Here is a 22,467-nt window from a genome sequence, read left to right as displayed (position 1 = left end):
TGAACTGTTTACTTCCTGAAGGGTTGGATGTCTGTGAAAAGATGTGGAAAAGTGCAGGGAGGCATCATGAGCGTAGGAGTGGATAGGACAAGAAGTTTCGTTTAGAAGATCATCGATGAATAATGGGAAGAGAGTGGGTGACAGGGCAGAACCCTGAGGAACACCACTGTTAATAGATTTAGGAGAAGAACAGCGACCGTCTACCACAACAACAATAGAATGGTCATTAAGGAAACTTGAGATAAAGTTAGAGAGAGAAGGATATAAGTCGTAGGAGGGTAGTTTGGAAATCAAAGCTTTATGCCAGACTCTATCAAAAGCTTTTGATATGTCTAAGGCAACAGCACAAGTTTCACCAAAATCCCTAAAAGAGAATGACCAAGACTCTGAAAGGAAAGACAGAAGAACACCAGTAGAGCGGCCTTGATAAAACCCATACTGGGGATCAGATAGAAGGTTGTGAAGTGATAGATTTTTAAGAACCTTCCTGTTGAGGGTAGATTAAAAAACTTTAGATAGGCATGAAATTAAAGCAATAGGACGGTAGCTTGAGGGATTAGAACGGTCATCCTTTTTAGGAACAGGCTGAGTGTAGGCAAACTTCCAGCAAGAAGGAAAGGTAGATGTTGACAGACAGAGTTGAAAGAGTTTGACTGGGCAAGGTGCAAGCATGGAGACGCAGTTTCAGAGAATGATAGAAGGGATCCCATCAGGTCCATAAACCTTCCCAGAAATTAGGCCAGTGAGGGCATGGAAAATTTCATTGCGAAGAATTTTAATAGGTAGCATGAAGTAGTCAGAGCCCTGAATCATCCAAAGGCAGTGTTTTTAGCAAAGATCTGAGTGAAGAGTTCAGCTTTAGAGACAGATATGATGGCAGTGGTGCCATCTGGTTGAAATAAAGAAGGAAAAGATGAAAAAGCAAAGTTATTGGAAATGTTTTTGGCTAGATGCCAAAAGTCACAAGGGGAGTTTGATCTTGAAAAGTTTTGACTCTTTCTGTTAATGAAGGGGTTTTTGGCTAGTTGGAGAACAGATTTGGCATGATTCTGGGCAGAAATATAAAGTGCATGAGATTCTGGTGATGGAAGGCTCAAGTACCTTTTGTGGGCCACCTCTCTATAATGTAAGCACGAGGACAGTCTCTGTTAAACCAAGGTTTGGAAAGTTTAGGTCGAAAAAAAGAGTGAGGAATGTACACCTCCATGCCAGACACTATCACCTCTGTTATGTGCTCAGCACACAGAGATGGTTCTCTGTCACGAAAGCAGTATTCATTCCAAGCAAAATACCTCCTCAGGTCCCCCCCTACTAGCAAAGGCAAAACGCCAGAGGCACCTCTGCTTAGGGGGATCCTGAGGAAGGATTGGAGCGATAGGACAAGATACATGTGAAATTGTGATCCGGGAAGCCCAACGGAGAAGAGATGTTAACAGCATAAGCAGAAGGATTAGAGGTTAGGAAAAGTTCACGAATGTTGGGCGTATCTTCAAGACAGTCAGGAATATGAGTAGGGTGTTGCACCAATTGCTCTAGGTCATGTAGGACAGCAAAGTTGAAGGCTAGTTCACCTGGATGGTCAGTGAAGGGAGAGGAAAACCAAAGCTGGTGGTCAACATTGAAGTCTCCAAGAATGGAGATCTCCGCAAAAAGGAAGAGAGTCAGAATGTGCTCCATATATATACTCGTATATATATATATATATATATATATATATATATATATATATATATATATATATATATATATATATATATATATATATCAAATGATCATCACTAGAACTGAAAAATTACAAAAATAAATGGCCTCACATATACATATAGGGAATTTTACACATATGCCCCTTCATTGCCTGTTGCTGGAGAGCGAGTCACAAATCTGAAACATGGCGAAAACCCTTGTACAAAAACCAACGCTCCAGCCAGCACCACCTGCTCCACTGCCTGCGATTCCACTCTCGCCGCACTGCACTACGCTCCCAACTATCGCCCTGCAATCACAACAGTCCACCTGGCAGCCTCATGTGTCCACACATCACAGCAACCAGTTGTCATCCGTCTACCCTGTATCTTCCTGTGATAGCCTCGCAGGATTTCACCAGGGACCATGAGGATCATTATATCATCACAAGCATAATAGCATTCTACAGCTTTTCTAGCAAGGAGCTCCTGACGCTTGTTTCAACAGTGAGAGCGAGGTGGGACATTATTGATGTCTCACAGGCATGATGAAGGAGCAGGTGTGGGATGCAGTGACAGTTGGTCAAGGCTGAGTAGCGTTGTCAGGAGCATCACTGAAGCCAGAAGCAAGTTCACTGACATCAAGAAAAAAATAAAAAATGGATAACTTAACAGAGAACACATCTATAGGTGAGAGAGAGAGAGAGAGAGAGAGAGAGAGAGAGAGAGAGAGAGAGCTGTTACATATCTTGACGTATCAACAATGTGGAGAAAGTGCCTCTACACTACTAAAAAGAAGTGATAATTGGGAAAGAATAACTCATCTCGATATATAACCAATGCTGGATATATATATATATATATATATATATATATATATATATATATATATATATATATATATATATATATATATATATATATATATATATATATATATATATATATATTAATTTTTTTTTTTTTTTGTCATGTTATTGGCCGAGTTTACCTTGAAAAGGAACACGTTTTCCTAGTTTCCCCGTGTTCCGGTTACCTGCCTTCAGACATTATCCTTATTATTGGTTATAAGTAGTGTAAGGCTTATTTACTCATTTTATATCATGTAGTATTATTCTCTTCATAATTTAAGTTCTCTATATATTTGTATGTATAAGGGAGGAAGTATAATTGAGGTGGAAATATGTTGAAACGAGGGGAGCTTGAGTGGGCAACACATTCCAAGGAGGGGAACGTAGACGTAGAGCGCCTAAGGTCGTGAAGTAGAGAGGAAGGTAGCGTTTCTCGGGGAAGAATCTTGGTGTGGAGTGGTAATGGAGTGAGTGTGTGGAGGTATTAATGGTGTAGCGGTATAACCTTGATATTCAGGATCAGGTTAGTGAGTCTTTTGTAGTACCAAGAGCTCTTGTCTGCTGAAATTCGGTTGCTGAATTGTTCCGGTGACGCTGTTCGAAGGGATCATAGGTCAAACTGGCAGCCATTTTGTGAGTGGAGGTTGAGGTGTTGACCTTGGAAACTGGTGTTGTGGTGTATTGATGATTTTAGGGATGATGTTATGGTGTTATGGGTAATCTTTGGCGATGATGTTGATGTCCTGTAAGGTTTGAGGAGATGAAATATGGGAATTATTGTCTGGGGACGCGGTAATGGCGTCTGAGTAAATTCCTGCGGTTGAGGGGAATATTTCGGTGACTGGTGGAGGTGTAAACGGGTTCTGGTGTTGTGTGAAGTGACGAGAACGTCATGTAGTAGTAACATGTACTACCTCAAGTTGTTTGTGAATTATCATTAGTATTAATATATGTGGTTGTAACAGAATAATCGTGTTTTCTACTCCCCCAATATTGATCTGGTATTAGAGGTGATTCCAGGTGTGCTGTGTCAAGGTAAAGGTAGAGTGAGAGGGTGTAATTCTGGCGATTTCGGATAGGTCGGGTAGGCACTCGAAGCCTTTAAAAATCCAGACCTTTAAAACTTTCCGGGGTCAGTGTAACGTCCACTTTCTTGGAAAGATGACCGGGATCGTACGATCGTAAGTAAGTAAGCGATCGTGACAATATCATTAGGCTACACATTTTTGTTTAGGTATTGTTAGCTAATTAATTTAAGTTTTACGTTTCCTATTCACAATGCTTTGAATTTCCCATTGGTGGAGGGCAAAAGCATAGCTGGGTTCAGCAGGTGTGGGCATGTCAAGCAAACAAGAAGCAAATCAGGAGATGGTAACAGGTAATTAATTGATGCATCTTGCCTTAATTATGTCAATATATTGTCTATACATATCCTGCATAATAACAGGCTCTGTACTGAATTACGTATATGCTTATTTAGCTACAGTTCATTTTTTTTCTGATCTTCTAGATAAATCAGTATGCTATAACTCCCACAAATGGTTTGTGCCCTTATTGTGGATTAATATATCAGCCATTAAATTTAATTGGTTCTTGACAATGTATGTGCTTTTTATAGCCCTTCTCATTTAAGTTCTGCATCCCATGTCTTCTTTTAAATAATGTAGTCTGTGAAGGCACAACTATGAATCATTAGTGTAGGACTTGTATCAGCATTATTAATCACTCACTAAACAATCTAGCAGTTCCCCAACAGCTGATTTCAAGAACTCATAAAATATAAATGATAAGTAATCTTCATAGTCACTATTTTTATAGTCACCTTTGGTTTGATTATGTTTTCTAAATGAATGATGTTTTGATTTTACTGGGTATGTTAGTAAAATTTTTCCTTGTTTCCATAATTTCTTTCAATATGTATAATTATTATATTGATGATTCTCCATTACTTTCAGTCATGTGGGTGATGAGGGCAGCATGGAAAAGTATGTTTTGCTCTATCATTCAGCCACACTTGCTGCTGTGGCTGAGTCATTCCTCCTGTTCTCACCTCAGAGCTAAGCTAGCAAAGCCACTATCCATAGTGTCATGTTATTGGCCGAGTTTACCTTGGATGGGATCACGTTTTCTTAGTGTCCCCGTGTCCCGGTTACCTGCCATTCGGGCATTATCCTTACTATTGTTAAAAGTAGTGTAAGGCTTATTTGCCCATTTTATATCATGTAGTATTATTCTCTTCATAATTTAAGTTCTCTATATCCTTGTATGTATAAGGGAGGAAGTATAACTGAGGTGGAAATACGTTGGAAACGAGGGGAGCTTGAGTGGGCAACAACACATTCCAAGGAGGGGAAAGCAGAGCGCCTTAGGTCGTGGGGAAAGGTGGAGGGAAGGCGTCTCTCAGGGAAGGATCTTGGTGTGGATTGGTGATGGAGTGAGTTTGTGGAGCTATTAGTGGTGTAGCGGTATAACCTTGATATCCAGGATCAGGTTAGTGAGTCTTTTGTGGTACCAAGAGCTCTTGTCCGCTGAAATTCGGTTGTTGAGTTGTGCCGGTGACGCTGTTGAAAGGGGTCATAGGTCAAACTGGCAGCCATTTTGTGAGTGGAGGTTGTGGTGATGACCTTGGGAGCTGGTGTTGTGGTGTATTGGTGATTTTGGGGATGATGTTATGGTGTTATGGGTAATCTTTGGTGATGATGGTAATCTCCTGTGAGGCTTGAGGAGGTGAAATACGGGAATTATTGTCTGAGGACGCGGTAGTGGCGTCTGAGTAAATTCCTGCGGTTGAGGGGAATATTTCGGTGACTGGTGGAGGTGTAAACGGGTTCTGGTGTTGTGGGAAGTGACGAGAACGTCATGTAGTAACGTGTATTACCTCATGTTGTTTGTGAATTATAATTAGTATTAATATATGTGCTTGTAACATAGAATAATCGTGTTTTCTACTCCCCCAACATTAATCTGGTATTAGAGGTAATTCCAGGTGTGCTGAGTCAAGGTAAAGGTAGGGTGAGAGATAATTCTGGCGATTTCGGATAGGTTGGGTAGGCACTCGAAGCCTTTAAAAATCCAGACCTTTAAAACTTTCCGGGATCAGTGTAACGTCCACTTTCTTGGAGAGATAACCGGGATCGTACGATCGTAAGTAAGTAAGCGATCGTGACAATATTCTGTCAGCAGTGTAGCCCACATCACTCTTCACTCTTCCTGTCCAGCCCTCAACATCATTGCATCTCCTTGCCCACTGCTGGTCCCAACAAGTGACACACAAGCAAGGCAGAAAGTCTAGCAGTTCCTTAGATGCTGGAGATCTAACAAGCATCCTCACCGAGACCAGGAACATGAGGAGTTCCCTGGATATGTTGAGTGATCAACTGGATGTAACAAACTCTACTTTCAGTACTTGCATGGAGGCCATGACTACAATTCTGGAAGTCATAGCCAATTCTCTGGCAGAAATTGGTGTCAAAAAGATTAATTAAAAGACCATTTTGTGTGTATAATGTATGATTATTCTCTTACTTTTAGATATGATAAGGAGTTAGTAACATGTTGCTTTTTAGATTTTTACCATTTTCCTTTTTTATAAGTATTTTTTTTTTATATGTAGTACAGTAAATTATTTTTTTTAGGTGAAAGTAAACCTATATACCAAGCTTCTCTTTTATTTTGACAATACTTAAGTGTACATGAGCACAGTGAAAGACTGGAAAGGCACTTGGATGTTAAAATACGTTGGGGTAGTACACGTGAGACAAAAGATGCTGGTGTAGGACTTTGAAGAAGTGAGGAAGGAAGACTTCAACTAGAAGACATGGAGGCTCTTCTGCCAAGGCCGCCTCTTTAGATGCTGTTTTCAATGGGCATGAATCACCAAAAGAGACAGAGAGAGCCTATGAAAACACATTTTCATTGACAGCCCTGCAGCGAGCCAGTCCAGCTTGGATGCATCCTCTATATTCTTAAGCTTCAGGGTTATTATCATCAAGCAGCAACTCGTTCAGGATAATTCTTCTTTTGGATGTACATGTGTAACTGCATATGTGCAACTGCTTTATGAACATTTTTAACTGGGTGGTACTGCAAGGTGCTGCCTGACTCATACAGACAGTGGAAACTGGATTCCAGTGTCCCATATGTTTGCTGTATCACCACGTATGTCTGTGTGTGGCTGTTGAAGGCATGCTTGCCTGCAGTTCTTGGCTGGCTGGGGAGTCATTACAAAAGGGCTCCAGAGGATAAGAGAATCACCTGCAATAATAAAAGCACATAGAAGCCAGGCAAAAAATAATTAAAAAAAATTTTGTTCATAAACAATTAACCACCACATTATTATAATACCAATTTCTTGTTCGTGAAATTAACCTTCACTTTACTCTCCAATCTATATAATTTTTATACAGATTAGTCTTCCCCTCATAAGAAAAATCTTCATATTACACAGAAACAATTTAGCTTTTCAAGTACACTTGTTTAATAAGTTTTACATTTACTGGAGACAAACTTGAAAATATAGTGTGATAAAAAAAAAAAAAAGTACTTCATAGATGACAATTATTTGCAAAATTTTTGCTGGAAACTTTTTGCACCTAATTTGTAATGTATTACCACTAAAAGTAAACTGGTAATATAATTTGATAAATGAGGAACACAGTAGTTTTGAAGTTTCATACATATCAAATGAAAATTAATACACAGAAACAAATGAAAGGTTACTCACCAAGGAGTTACAAGGTGCAGGATTTCATGGTGGGGTAGACATCCAGTGGATCAAGCCAATTTCTGAAGACACTTTCCCTGCACACCCTGTCATGTTCTATGGCCCACAGGAATTCCATGAAGGCTGAAAATGTTATTTTTATCAACAACAATGTTCTTATTTTATTTTTACTTTTAGCTGATTGTAATGTTTATAAGGAATAAGCGTAAAGATTTTATATGATGCTTAAAAGGAGCTTAAAATACAATGTTAGTTATAAAAGCTTTAGTAACTTGTAAAGAAACAATAACTTTTGTCAGGAGTTATGCAATTTAAGTAATATTAGTCATTATATTGAAGAAATTTTAACTTTAATTGATCCAGAACCATCAGTGTATCCAACTTATAATTATTCCTTTTCTATCTGTGGTTACATACAAGTTAAGTTATACCTTTTCAATCACTGGCTTCATACACATTAACTACAGCTACCTCACATATCTGGCCCTTGCTGCTCTTATCACACACCACTACAAAATTTTGCTGTCACAATCACATACTACCTCCACAACCACCACCACAGAATTATGTCTGGCACCTGCTGCCCCAACCACATACCATCACTACACCTGCCTTAGTACCAAGCTTGCTCTCCCCATACACACCTTCAGTATTATCACACTTACTTATATAAAGGTTTCTAAGTAAATAATGAGCATCACAACACATTCACTGTCACTCTTGTTGTTCCTCACCACACTACCATCACTGCCTCCATCTCCTTGGCACTTGCTGCCATCACCCCCACTACTATACCTGCCTGCTTTGACTTGACAAGCCAAGGTTAATTCAAGATTTTTCTTTTCTTTTAATTAACCGAGTTAAAAGGGGATATATATATATATATATATATATATATATATATATATATATATATATATATATATATATATATATATATATATATATATCCCCTGCCTCCCTGCCCATCCTGCAGCCTGTTCCCCATATCACCCCACACCCCCACACACACCTGATGGTTATTTAAGTGTTACTTTATAGGTTCAGGACCAATATAATGAGGGCGATTAATAACAATAAAAGCCACAAGGCAAGGGATAACAAGGACGGCGCTGATGACCTGTGACTGCTGCCTCTGTTGTATTCACTACAGTGTACATATACACATCAGTTTTGTTTGTCATATGTACTTAATACTGAACTCATCCAACAGTCTTTTCTACCTAAATTATGTTAAAACATCCCAAAGCATGGCGAAAAATGACAACACAACACCGCAGTCACCCACTAATCAAGTCCTTTACACGGTCTCCTGCCTTGATATTGATTATTGTTACATATGCACCGACTCTTGCAACAACTGGAATTATTACATATTAGTATTCACCTTCAGAACTCACCTATGTAAGCAGCTAGAGGATGAAATATTCTCCAGGTGACAGCGCTCCTTCGTCCTCCTCAGCGAGGTGGTGGTGTTACCAGCGATAGAGAGCAGTCATAATTTACCAGGCGAGTTACCAGGTCTTAAGTGTTTGCTGAATAGTCTGTGGAGTTACCAGAAGTTTGGTCTGGTAAATGCTTTGATGAATCCACCCCCAGGTGTGTAGCTTGCCCCGGGGCGACAGGGTGGGCCAATGACGACAGGTCACGCACACCTTGCATTGTTGTCACGGTTTTTATTCATTAATTGTAATGCTTGATCAGCATATTTTTCTTTCTGCTGTGAAAAAAAAAAACTTGCAAGAACTAGGTGATTACAATTTCTCAAGAATATTTCCATTGCGACAATGAATTGGCAGCGTTACTGAGTGGGTCACACCCCTCCCCTGATATATGGGAAGAGGAGCGGCCTCGCCAGCCTTAATACCCTGAACGACCATAAACCGCTGCTGGCTAGGCGTCTGGCTTGCTCTAGGGTGATAAAGTGAATCACTGATGACAGGTCTAACATATCTTGAATTGTTGCCACGGCGTCTTTTCCATTATTTATAAAGTTTGATTAGTATTTTATTTTTCTTTCTGCTGTACCGTGGCTTTCTTTATAACTTTTCATTCACTTTGAAAATAAGAAAACCTGCAACTACTGAGTGACTGTAAAGTCTCAAGAGAGTGTGGTTCACCTACGGTCGTCTGCTGGTCACCCAGCCAGCCGTTCCCCTACGAAAAGAGCTCAGAGCTCATAGTGACCGATCTTCCGGTAGGACTGAGACCACTGACACACCACACACCGGGACAGCGAGGTTGCAACCCCTCGGGTTACATCCCTTACCTACTTGCTGCTAGGTGAACAGGGGCTTCACATTAAAAGGCTCGCCCATTTGCCTCGCCGCGCCCGGGATTCGATTGTGAGCCAAGCGTGCTAACCACTACAATGCGCGGTGAGAGAGAGAGAGAGAGAGAGAGAGAGAGAGAGAGAGTCACGAAAACAATGTCAAACCCTCCGCCACACCTTGGGACACCGTCATCCAATAGGGATAAAATCCACGGCCCGCCGAGCTCCGCCGTGAGGGAGGGGCTTCTGTCTCCAACGTTCGTGAACAGAGTATACTATAAACAGAAAAAAAAGTCAAGCAGGCCTCCCAAAACATCGTATAACTGGATGAAACTTATATATAGGTGGTGTGGAAAAAAAATTGAAAATTGATAATAAATAAATACTATATATATATATATATATATATATATATATATATATATATATATATATATATATATATATATATATATATATATATATATATAAAAGAGAGAGAGAGAGAGAGAAACAGGAAGGGAGACCGACTTTAATCCGACCGATAATTGGCAAACGAACTGGCAGCGTTGCATTCATGGGAATTCTAGAATCTGCCACACCTTGAACGGACTTGATGTTCTGAACTGACTATAGTGATGCTGCTGCTGCTGCTACTACTACTACTACTACTACTACTACTACTACTACTACTACTACTACTACTACTACTACTAATAATAATAATAATAATAATAATAATAATAATAATAATAACAATAACAACAACAACAACAACAACAACAACAATAACAGCTACAACAACAACAACAACAACAACAACAACAAAAATAACAATAGCATTACAGTTACTACTACTAATAATATGTATTCTAAGTTGTTCATTTGGCTCTCAGGGGTTGTTTGTAATGGCTCTTGAGATGGCTGCACCGTTCCCTCATTCATTCAGTGTTTTCTTTACCCACGCTTGCCTCCGCGATATGTTTGTATGTTCATAACTCATCTATCGTTTAAAAAAGACCTCCTCTTCGATCAGTAACCAAGCAGTTTTCAAAGTATTTGTTATGCGCCCCTCTTAAAGTGACTTGTAGATTTTGTACCGCCAGTCTTCCAACAAAGTAAGACGCCAGTGTCCCCTATCGTCCTACTATAATTTTCCCTTTTGAAACAACACTTCTCTTCTGTATTTGACTCCAGATAGTGACACTGGCATGCTTCCTTTAATCATCTCTTTTGCATTTAATCAAAGAAACATTTCGCAATAGCATGCATGGACTGTGTTTTCAGTTGTTGCTTGGAGTAGTAGTAGTTGTAGTACTGGGAGTAGTGTACAGGCCACCGAGCATTAATTAAGTAAATTAACACCTCACTGTGGTAGGAAATAAATAGAGAAGGAAGGTACAGTCAGGTATGTGTGGTAGATTTTAATTTTAGCAATATTGACTGGAGCCTGATGGTGGGTAACAAGGAAGCAGAGGAATTCCTTAAGATAATTCAGGATAATTTTTTCTTAAACAGGTAGTCGTAGAACCCACAAGGGGGAACAGTATTCTAGATTTAATTCTTACTAACAGGGAGGAAGCAGTCACACAAGTAGAGGTTGGAGGACAGCTAGGTAACAGTGACCATTGGGGAATTAGGTACAATTTAAAATGGGAAGAAACTTTTAGAAGCAAAAACACTAGTAAAATACCTGACTTTAGGAGAGCAGATTTTGAGGAATTAAAAAGGTACCTCCAAGGAATTAGAGACGTCGCAGTGAGCGTTTTGATACCAGATAGCGCCAGAATTTTTAATTCTCGCCGGAAAATAAATACTTTTTGGGGCTAGGTTTTACAAGCTTACAAAGGTGTATCGTTGCACAGTAATGCGTCTGAATTTTAAGTCAATTAATTTCGTGATAACTGACAGCACATGACATTGTTTGAGCCTCTATTCATAATTTCAGATGATATTCTTAAAAGAGCCTATAAGTGTATCAAGGCAGGCAATCTGTAATTTTCTACTGACCTCAATGGATGTATATTAATATATACTTGCATTTTCATGTACTAAACAATAGGCAAATCCATTTAATGTAAAGAAAATATAATTTTATATCAGAGACTTTATTTTTGCGGTACGATCACTATCCTCGGGTACTTGGGCAGCGAGCAAACCAAAACACAGGACCACGCTTACTCGACTACCCTGCACAATGGATACATCACCGTCACAATCATGGACTACAGCGGAATTAAGAAAATTCCCGAAAGAACGAGCTATACCCTATTCTGGATATAATAAAGCAAAGTAAAGGCCTTTGTATCGGCAGAACTGAGAGGCTATTGTTTACACTTTATACTCCTTCCTAACGGCGCGCGGCGCTTTCTTTAACTGAAGAATCATGATCAAGATAAGTACGTCGTACGTCCGCCAGCGGTGCTGTTCTTTTTTTATTTCACTGATTACTTTCATATACAGGACGTGTCAGTGATATCTGATATTTTTCAACATTCCCAGATAAAATGCACAAGCCGAAATCAACATCCTTTTATTTTTACTGTTCATACTTACTTAAAAAAATCATTACCTATTTTTAGTTTTATCTTATAATTCAATTAACAAAGCCTTATCATACACCAGTAAGTATGAATATTAATATTAAGGGTTATGTTTTTTTATTTTAGATACACTTGTGCAGCAATTCATGCTGTACTTTTCCTGCACATCGATTTCAAATTTAGCTAAGACACCCCTTTGCCCCAGGAAATCGGAGACAATTAAAAATGCTGGCGCTGATAGGTATCTACCAGCCTCACTGCGACGTCTCTGACTGGCAACGGATGCAGGGTGAGGTCAGGTCCGGGACGGAGTTCAGAGAGATAAGGCAGGATGAGAGAGGTGAGGTGAGGCGTGAGGGTGTAGGACAAGAGGAGGGAAGATGTGTCCGGAAGGGGCGGAGGAGAGAGAGAGGGGGAGATAGTGTGAGTATGTTGGAAGGTCAGGTCATGCTGAAATGGGAGAGGTGAGGTAGAGGCGAGTAGATGAGGGAGTGGAGAGGATGGAAGGGGCCGAGATGAGGGGATTAGGTGAAGTAAATGTAGATGAGTTGTATAAATATTTCGTAGATAAATTGCATACAGGTCAGTTAGCAACATCCCGTATAGAGCAATAAGATCACAGAAAAATGACCCTAAATGGATGACTGCTAGGTTAAAACATTATATAGGACGGAAGAGAAGTATATATAAGAGATTAAGGGCAGGTAAAGAAGTTTTAAGGCCACAATATAATGAATCAGAACAGTCAGGAGGTTACCGAGTAAAGCTAAGGGCAATTATGAATTAAAGGTAGCCAGCCAGGCGAAGACGGACCCCGAGGGAGTTTATCAGGTATACAGGACGAAGAATAAGGATACTATAGGTCCATTAAAGGCAGCAGATGGGGAGCTGATCATAGTCTGTTCAGAGGATGAAGTCCGTTCAAGGTGTGACAGATTCTGGAATTCCCATGAGTGCGACGCTGCTAGTTCGTCCGCCAATTATCGGATTAACAGTCTGTCTCCCTTCCTTCGCACCTGTTTCTCTCTCTCTCTCTCTCTCTCTCTCTCTCTCTCTCTCTCTCTCTCTCTCTCTCTCTCTCTCTCTCTCTCTCGTATATATATATATATATATATATATATATATATATATATATATATATATATATATATATATATATATATATATATATATATATATATATATATATACACACACACACACACACACACACACACTCACACACACACACACACACACCTACGCTGGAGTGCTACTTCCTTTTAACGATACCCCACCACCACCACCACTGCCAAGACAACGCGGCGACATGGGAAAAAATATTTGCCACGTCAAAGAATTTATACAAATCGTAGTAATAATCCTAAACATCGACACTCATTGTTCTTCCTTCCTCACCTTCCTTTACTATATACAGAATACATAAAATATCTCTTTCAAACAGCACACGGATGGGAAACAAAAGAGAAAGGCCCATGTATGAAGGTTGGTTTGGCAACATGGCTAGAGGTAAACCACCATACTTGCCCCACCTTTAACGGACTTCATTCTCTGAACAGACTATAGTTCTGGGAAGGAGATTAGTAAAATTCTGAATGAGTATTTTTTAACTGTCTTCACTCAGGAAAACATGCAGGATATGCCAAATAGTGAACAGATGTTTAGAGCGGATGAGAATGAGAAGCTGACAGATATTTTCATAACTAAGGAGATAGTGGAACAGGAGATAGATAGGCTAAAAATGTTCAAGACACCAGGACCATATGAAATATATTCCAGAGTACATAAGGAACGCAAAGAGGTTATTAGTGAGCCGTTAGTTTCTGTCTTTAGGAAATCACTGGAGTCGGGTGAAGTACCAGTAATGTGGAGGCATGCTAATGAAGTACCCATCTTTAAGAAAGGAGATAAAACTTTTGCGTCTAATTATAGACCTGTCAGCTTAACTTCAGCTGTGGGTAAAATATTAGTCAATAATAGCGAGAAACATTAGGGAACATAACTTAATAAATCAGTCACAGCATGGCTTCACGAAGGGGAAGTCTTGCCTGACAAACTTGTTAAGTTTTTATAATAAAGTGTACGAGGCAGTAGATAATGATGATAATTATGATATCTTATATCTGGACTTTAGTAAAGCATTTGACAAGGTACCCCATCAAAGGCTACTGAGAAAGACTAGGACACACGGGATAGATGGGAGGGTGTTCGGCTGGATAAGGTCATGACTAAGCGACAGGCGACAAAGAGTTGTAATAAACAGCTCTAAATCCGAGTGGGGGTCATGTAATGAATGGGGTGCCATAGGGATCAGTATTAGGGCCATTGTTGTTTTTAATACATATCAATGATTTGAACAGTGGAATTAGTAGTGATGTTAGTAAATCTGCGGATGACACAAAGATAGGTAGATTAATTAGGTCAGAATCGGATGCCATCGCTTTGCAGCCAGATTTAGATAGGATGAATGAATGGACGGACAGATGGCAAATGCAGTTTAATATCAACAAATGCAAAGTACTTAGCGTAGGTAGAGGAAACCCACATAGTATGTACACATTAAACAACCAAACTCTGGTAGGTACAGGATACGAGAAAGATTTAGGAGTTATAGTTAGTTCTGAACTCCGTCTAGGAAAACAATGCATAGAGGCCAGAAACAGGGCAAATAGGGTATTAGGATTAATTTTTAGGAGTGTTAAAAGAAGAAGGCCCGAAGTAATATTAAAATTATACTTGGCGCTGATCAGACCCCGTCTAGACTACGCTGTGCAGTTCTGGTTCCCATATTACAGGAAAGATATAGGTCAATTAGAAACAGTACAGAGGAGAATGACTAAAAGGATACAGGAAATGATGAGTATTCCTTACGAGGCGAGATTGAAGCTGTTAAATTTACATTCTTTAGAGAGACGTAGGTTAAGAGGGGACCTGATAGAAGTCTTTAAGTGGTATAAGGGTTATAACAAAGGGGATGTAAGCAAAATTCTTAGGATCAGCAACCAGGGTAGAACAAGCTTGAAAAATCAAGCTTGAAAAATTTATGTTTAGGAAACTGGTTCTCAAATAGAGTGGTAGATGAGTGGAACGGACTCAGTAATCACATTGTTAGTGCTAGGACATTAGGGAGTTTTAAGAGAATATTAGACTGGTTTATGGATGGGGATGATAGGTGGAAATAGGTAGGTATATTTCATACAGGGACTGCCACGTGTAAGCCTGGTCGCTCCTTGCAGCTTTCCTTATTTCTTATGTTCTTATTTCCATGGATGACTCACGGCTTGTTCTTCCCTCTCCTCCGCCCTCTACCTATTTCAAACCTCCAATTAAGATCCTTCCCAGTGATGTTTTCTATGCCCTCGGTGAACAGTACTATACTCTGTTCATGATCTTAAGAGGCACAAGCCCCTCCCCGTAGGTTAGCACTCATTAATAGCTCTAAGGCAAAGCATTACCAAGGTCGTCTAAAAGATTGTAAAGGAAATATCTCTGCAACATGGAAAGTTATTAGGGAAATTGTTCCTAATCAGAAAAACAAACATGATACTCACAATTTTGCTAACGCAAATGAAAAAGCTGAGGAGTTCAATAAATTATTTTCAAATGTTGGGGAATGTACTTTCAGACATTCTCAGGAAGAACTAAGAAACGAAGGGTAGTCACTGTTCACCGTCCTCAAGTAAATGCCATTAAAGTGAACTCTTTTAGACCTGAGCCCGTGGACGCTAACACCCTTATCTTAATCGTTAAAGAGCTCAATGCAACCAACTCCATCGGGTCGGACGGAATAGCATTTAAGTTTCTCCGGGATGCGCTCTATGTCATAGTCCCTCTCCTCACCTGTATCATCAACACGTCCCTGGTGACTGGCGTGTTCCCCGAGTCATGGAAACATGCACTGGTTGTCACCCTGTATAAAAATGGTGATCCTGATGTTTAAATAACTACAGACCTGTATCTATACTACCAATTGTGTCTAAAATACTCGAGAAAATTGTTGCCACACAACTATCAAACTACTTAGAAACCAACAATCTACTCTCTAACAATCAGCATGGCTTTCATCCCAAGCTGTCAACGGAAATAGCTCTAACCACCATAACTGATAGAATATACAAAAATATGGACAGCAAGAAAATTTCGATGTTAACTTTATGTGACCGCTCAAAAGCGTTTGATTCAGTGAACCATAATACCCTTCTACATAAATGTTCTTTATTAAATATTGATGAGTTTTGGTTTAATAACTATTTAAATAACAGAAATATGTCAGTTCGCCTAGATAATCAAACATCTAAAAAGACAAATATTGAGTATGGGGTCCCGCAAAGTTCAATTCTTGGTCCAGTCTTATTTAATATATGTTAATGATTTATCTGCAAATGTTAATTGTTCCTGGTACAGTATGCTGACGATACGCAGTTCTTACATTCTGGGACGATTCAAAATCTTGATCAGCTCATTAAGGACACCGAGAAAACTCTGGCACAGTGTAGAAGATTTTATCTAAACATTGGTCTCATGTTTGATTCTTCGAAGACTCAGTGTATTTTTATAGGTAATCGCCAGCTTTTATTTCACATTCCCCCAAACACAATTGTGAATTTTAATGGAAATGTAATATATCTAAGTAAGCACGTAAAAAACTTGGGAGTTTACTTGGATAGTTACTTGCTTTTTGACGTCCATATTAATGAGCTGAAAAGGAAAGTGATGGGTATTTTAATGTATGTAAGTAGAATTAGTGAAAACCTAGATAAGAATAGCAGGATCATGATTATACAGGCCCTTGTATTAAGCTTAATTAACTATTGTATTAGAATATGGGGGACTACAAAGGATACATTAATGTCTGATTTGCAAAAGTTACAGAATTTTCCAGTAAGGGTTGCCATAGGTGGAGTTAAGAAATATGATCATGTGTCTCCATTTTATAAAGAACTCCAATGGCTACGAATAAAGCAGAAATATGTTTTAGAAGTGGCTACAGCAATATTTAAGATTTTACGAGGATTTTATCACTTTGTAATAGGCAAGCTATCACCAATAGCGTCACAAGACAGAGGCACAGGTTGCTTGTACCGCGCACCTACACACACTCTGGTGATAGACGCACTGTCATATTGGGAACCAGAATGTGGAACTCTCTCCCGCTCTCCCTCCCTCACACAGGAAACATCTATAATCTCTTTTAAGGCTGGATTTAAAAAAAAATATTTTAACCGAAAATATAATTATTAAGTTAGGTTTGTTTTAACTTCATGTTTTTATTTTATGTGTACCTGTATATGTACGTTAACTTAGCATTTTTATGCTGCATCTATTATAGACGAGTGTTCCACAATTGTATTGCATTTATATTATTACATATCACTGGTATTTAATCATATTTGTATACTTGACTACTTGTAAAATGTGTAAGAACCACTTTGGTGGATAATAATAAACAATCTCAATCTCTCTCTCTCTCTCTCTCTCTCTCTCTCTCTCTCTCTCTCTCTCTCTCTCTCTCTCTCTCTCTCTCTCTCTCTCTCTCTCTCTCTCTCTCTCTCTCTCTATATATATATATATATATATATATATATATATATATATATATTTGTTTATTTATTTATCTAAAACAGAGAGAGAGAGAGAGAGAGAGAGAGAGAGAGAGAGAGAGAGAGAGAGAGAGAGAGAGAGAGAGAGAGAGAGAGATTCGGTCTAGGTGAAGGACTCAAGGGATTAGCAGTAACACATGAAGGGTAGACCACTGTCTTAGGAGAGTCAGGTGTCCAGCAGTGTTTATCAAGTCACCAAAACAATGTCAAACCCTCTGCCACACTTCGGGACACTGCCACCCAATAGAGATAGCATCCAGGGCCCGCCAAGCTCCGCCGTGGGGGAAGGGCTTATGCCTCTAGCGATCGTGAACAGAGTATAAGTGCCCTTACACACGAGGACACTAGTGTCCGCCACCGGTGTCGGACACTAGTTGCCTCCCATATTATCAAATGGAGCCTTTCACACGAGGCAACAGCTGTGTCCCAAGCAGACAACTTCCGGGCAACAGATATTTCGGTGTCTCGCTCCCGCAACACGTGGCGGACACTGACGGTTGCCGCCACTCACTGCAAAGCATTGTTTTAAATGGAAGCTTTCACACGTAGCCACCAGTGTCCGCCACCGCTGCCCACTGGCCAGCTTCTCATGCTCAGTTTGACACCCACCATCATCCCATGATGGAAGGAGACGGCCTATCAAGGACAATTTCGAAGAAGGTGGAGGAGAAGCTGAACACGGAGGACCTCATTTGTGAAATAGAAAAACTACCAGCACTATGGGACCCATCTTGTGAGGGATATGCAAATAAGATAGAAAAGCAGAACTGTTGGAATGCAATAATGGTGATACTCATTCCTGATTTTGAAGAGAAACCCCTCTCAGAAAAGAAAGAAATACGTAAGCAACAAGTAGAAGCTCTTCGTTTCCCGCCATTCTTCCGACTGAGGTGTGTGAGTGGCTCACTAGTTGCCAGGTGGTGTCTTGAGCAAGGACACTAGTGTCCGACACCGGTGGCGTACACTAGTGTCCTCGTGTAAGAGCACTAACTCTCAGACCCTGTTGTGGTCTTTCCTATTGTTCTCTGTAAAGGTAGGCGCACACTTGTTCGCATCGTACGGACGGCATGCATCGTACTCATCGGATTGTTTTTGGGGTCAGCGCACATTGGTCCGCATCGTACGGACGGCACGCATCGGACGGATCGGATTTTCTGCGCACATTGTCGGCATTGGACCATTCGCCACCCGCAGCTGTGAAGCTGAGCTCTCTCTGGAAGGACATACTCCATATTTTTCTAGTGTATAAAGTTGTGAAAATGTTGAACAGTGATAGTGAAGAGGAAGAAATTGTAGTGGTTAGCTGTATGCTGGCAGAAGAAGAAGAACAGAAAGTTATCAAAAGGAAAACATGGATTCACAACATAAACAGGAAAAGGCTGGAATTTGGAGAAAAATCTAAAAACAGTCAGTGAGTTAATATAACATTATATATTATGTATAAGCAAAACATAGCTATGCAAACAGAAAAAATAAAATAAATACCGAAGAAGGTTTGCATCCGACCGCGACGGCGCTCTGGCTGCAACTGACGATGGGGTCGCACATTTGCCGGCAAATGCCGTAGAGGCCATCCGCATCGTTCGTACGCATCGGATTGAATGCTCTTTCGGGGATCCTCGTCGGCATTGCCGATGTCCGATGCGTACGACGCGGTCAAATGCGCGCAGACCCATTTGAAATAATGTAAAGAATACTAAAATCCGATGCCTACGATGCGTGCCGTCCGTACGATGCGAACAAGTGTGCGCCTACCTTAACCGTGCCTTCGTGCTTGCACCTTGCCTACTCAAACTTTACCAACTCTGTCCTTTTTGCTAGAACTTTGCCTACATTCAGCCTTTTGCTAAAGAGGATTACCGCTCTAATCCCTCAAATTACCGTTCTACTGATGCTCTAATTTCCTGCCTCTCTAAAGTTTTTTAATCTATCCTCAATAGGAAAAATCTTAAACATCTATCACTTCACAACCTCATATCTGATTTTGGCAGTATGGGTTCCGTCGTGGCCGCTCTACTGGTGATCTGGCTTTCTTTACTGAATCTTGGTTATCCTCTTTTAGGAATTTTGGTGAAACTTTTGCTGTTGCCTTAGACATATCAAAAGCATTTGATTGAGTCTGGCAAAAGATTTGATTTACAAACTATCCTCCTATACCTTCTATCCTTCATTCGGTAACTTCATCACAAGTTTCCTTTCTGACTATTCTATTTGTGTTGTGGTAGACGATCACTGTTCTTCTCCTAAGTCTATTAACAGTGGTGCTCTTCAGGGTTTTGTCCTGTCACCCACTCTCTTCCTAATTATTATTCATCAATGATCATCTAAACCAAACTTCTTGTTATATCCACTTTTACGCTGATGATACCACTGTATTTTTTCACTTATTTTCTTAGACATCAAACATTCAGGAATTCATGTTATATCCACTTTACGCTTATGATGCAATTGTATTTTTTTCACTTATTTCCTTAAGACATCAAACATTCAGGAATTAAGCAACTCACGAAAAAAAAAAACATCTAACACCTGACATATTTTTTCTAAAAATATCTGACTGTAGCAAAGCAAATGTAGTTTTGTTTAAAGCCTCAAAAATTAAATTCCTCCATTTATCAAGTAAACACAACCACCCGGATATTCATTCCCTCTCTTTAATAACACTTAACTGTTCCCTTCTAGATTGAACTTTCTCGGTCTGCCTTTTATTCTCTACCCTCTGGAACTCCCTGTATGTTTCTATATTACCCCCTTCCTATGAGAGGGAGGTCTCAAGACACTTCTTTACTCTTGGTCAATCCCTTTGATTCTGTTTCTTTGAGGATTAGAACTAGAACAGGCATTTTATATATATATATATATATATATATATATATATATATATATATATATATATATATATATATATATATATATATATATATATATATATATATATATATATATATATATATATATATATATATATATATATATATATATATATATAGTGGAACCTCAGTTTTTTAACTTAATTCGTTCCTGAATGCCGTTCAAAGTCCGAAATGTTCGAAAACCGAAACTGTTTTCCCCATAGGAATCAATGTAAAATATGTTCATCCGTTCTCAGACAGCGGTCCACCATGTCTTAGCGGGTAATGATCAACGCTCCCACTGCTAAGATGGCCGCTCCACAACATCTCCAGCTTAGGATTTTTTATTTTTTTTTTCTTATCCAGAAAGGATGTGCTGAATGAACCTAGTGACATATAACACATCAAAAGATAGTGTTTACACCATGCAAACATTCTCTTTGTCATCGATCAAGTGAGGGAAGCTTTACAGAATGACACAGAGGAGGAACCCACTCACCGTCAAAATGAAGGTGATCATAACACTTAGATATCTTGCTGCTGGGAAAAGCTAATGGGAAAATGCAGTTGTCTAATAGTGATGGCATTGTGGATCATAGAGAGAGCCACAGGAGGCTCGGGATTACTCCTGAGTGCCGAACCCTGTTTGTATACATCGAGGTTCTTTACAGGGTTACCGTATTTCTACACAACACTATGTAGAATACTGAGTTTTGCAAATTCAGTGATTGTTTTTCTACACCTACGTGGAATCTGCTACTAAATAATATTTAGTAGCAGATAAGGAGAAGCGTTTGCTAATTTCAGGAAGTTAACATTACTTTGACAACTGCGTATATATATATATATATATATATATATATATATATATATATATATATATATATATATATATATATATATATATATATATATATATATATATATATATATATATATATATATATAATATATATTGTTGCCCTTGTCTGGCAACTCTTAGATGAAAAAAAAAAAAAACTTGCAAGTCATTGCTGGTTCTGGTTTCTTTCTTACGGATTTCCATTGTCTTTAGCATCTCTTCCTGATAAACAACATATTTTCTATTTTTTTTTTTTTTTTTTATTCCTATATCCTGTTTCGTGAATATTTCCCTCTTAATATGTTGTCTGGAATCGATCCCATATTTTTCCTCTAAGTATGTGATATTTTCTGTATTATGTTACTCTTAACCTTGATCGCAAAATGTAGTCTCTAATATTCATTTTGATATCCACAAGTTTGTAAAAAACAATAAATAAATAGAAATAAAGTAAGTATATTTTCCTTCAGTATATGGCCATATGGTTATACATTGTACTCCATGTGTCACTGGACAAAATAGCAAATAGAAAGGAAAAGTTCAAATAGAGAAGATAACATGATTCAAATAATAATCCTGCGAATTATCATTATTTTTTTATAGCCCAAAGGAACCTCAAGAAATTAATATAATCTCTCTTTTTTTTTTTGGGGGGGGGGTGGGATACGTAAAGAAAAATTTGCATATATTTTTGAAATCAGTAAAACTTTACAACCAGAAAATTATATGAAATTGTAAGATTGAAGTTATTAAATTAGATGATGATAATTGAGGTAAGGAAAACACATGCATAATACATTCCTTGATGAAACAGGGCAAAACGAAAAAAAAACAATTTTCCTGGTTTATGCTATGCCAATGATACGAAAAATCCCCAGCACAAGATTGTTGTAGATTAAGTGGAAATGTGTCAGAACTGATAATATTATGTATTTAGGGAGAAATTTCTTGTTAATATTTAGATCCTAAAAATTATTGATAGACCACGTTAGATTTTGGGAGTACATGGGACTATTAGTGAAAATTTTCAAGATTATTTTGTGAGTATAGAAGGGGTTAAAATTATTAGGGATATTGTCAAAATTATGACTTGTAGTTGTGGTGGAAGGACCCGTTTGGATGTG

The 22,467-nt window shown here is 38.9% G+C and overlaps 2 protein-coding genes across 15 annotated transcripts in view; one reads left to right on the top strand and one right to left on the bottom strand.

Moving 5' to 3' along the window:
• Window positions 1-22,467, bottom strand: part of LOC135111521 (scoloptoxin SSD14-like) — a 439,479-nt gene that overhangs the window by 365,075 nt on the left and 51,937 nt on the right. The gene's annotated exons all lie outside the window — the stretch shown is intronic.
• Window positions 15,316-15,990, top strand: LOC135111811 (uncharacterized). The gene is made up of 2 exons (XM_064025522.1): window positions 15,316-15,464; window positions 15,759-15,990. Exons 1-2 carry the CDS (start codon window positions 15,316-15,318, stop codon window positions 15,988-15,990), a joined length of 381 nt encoding a protein of 126 aa, XP_063881592.1.

The sequence above is a fragment of the Scylla paramamosain genome, chromosome 22 (assembly GCF_035594125.1).
Source record: "Scylla paramamosain isolate STU-SP2022 chromosome 22, ASM3559412v1, whole genome shotgun sequence".
Lineage (NCBI taxonomy): Eukaryota > Metazoa > Arthropoda > Malacostraca > Decapoda > Portunidae > Scylla > Scylla paramamosain.
Note: the sequence above shows the minus strand (reverse complement) of the source record. Positions and strands in the feature narration are given on the sequence as shown.

Bases quoted from the DNA above. Each gene is read 5' to 3' on its own strand.
- LOC135111811 (XM_064025522.1), top strand. From the start codon at position 15,316: ATGGATGACTCACGGCTTGTTCTTCCCTCTCCTCCGCCCTCTACCTAT. The intron at 15,465-15,758 runs GTAGGTTAGCAC...GAACTCTTTTAG, and splicing joins AGAGGCACAAGCCCCTCCCC to ACCTGAGCCCGTGGACGCTA.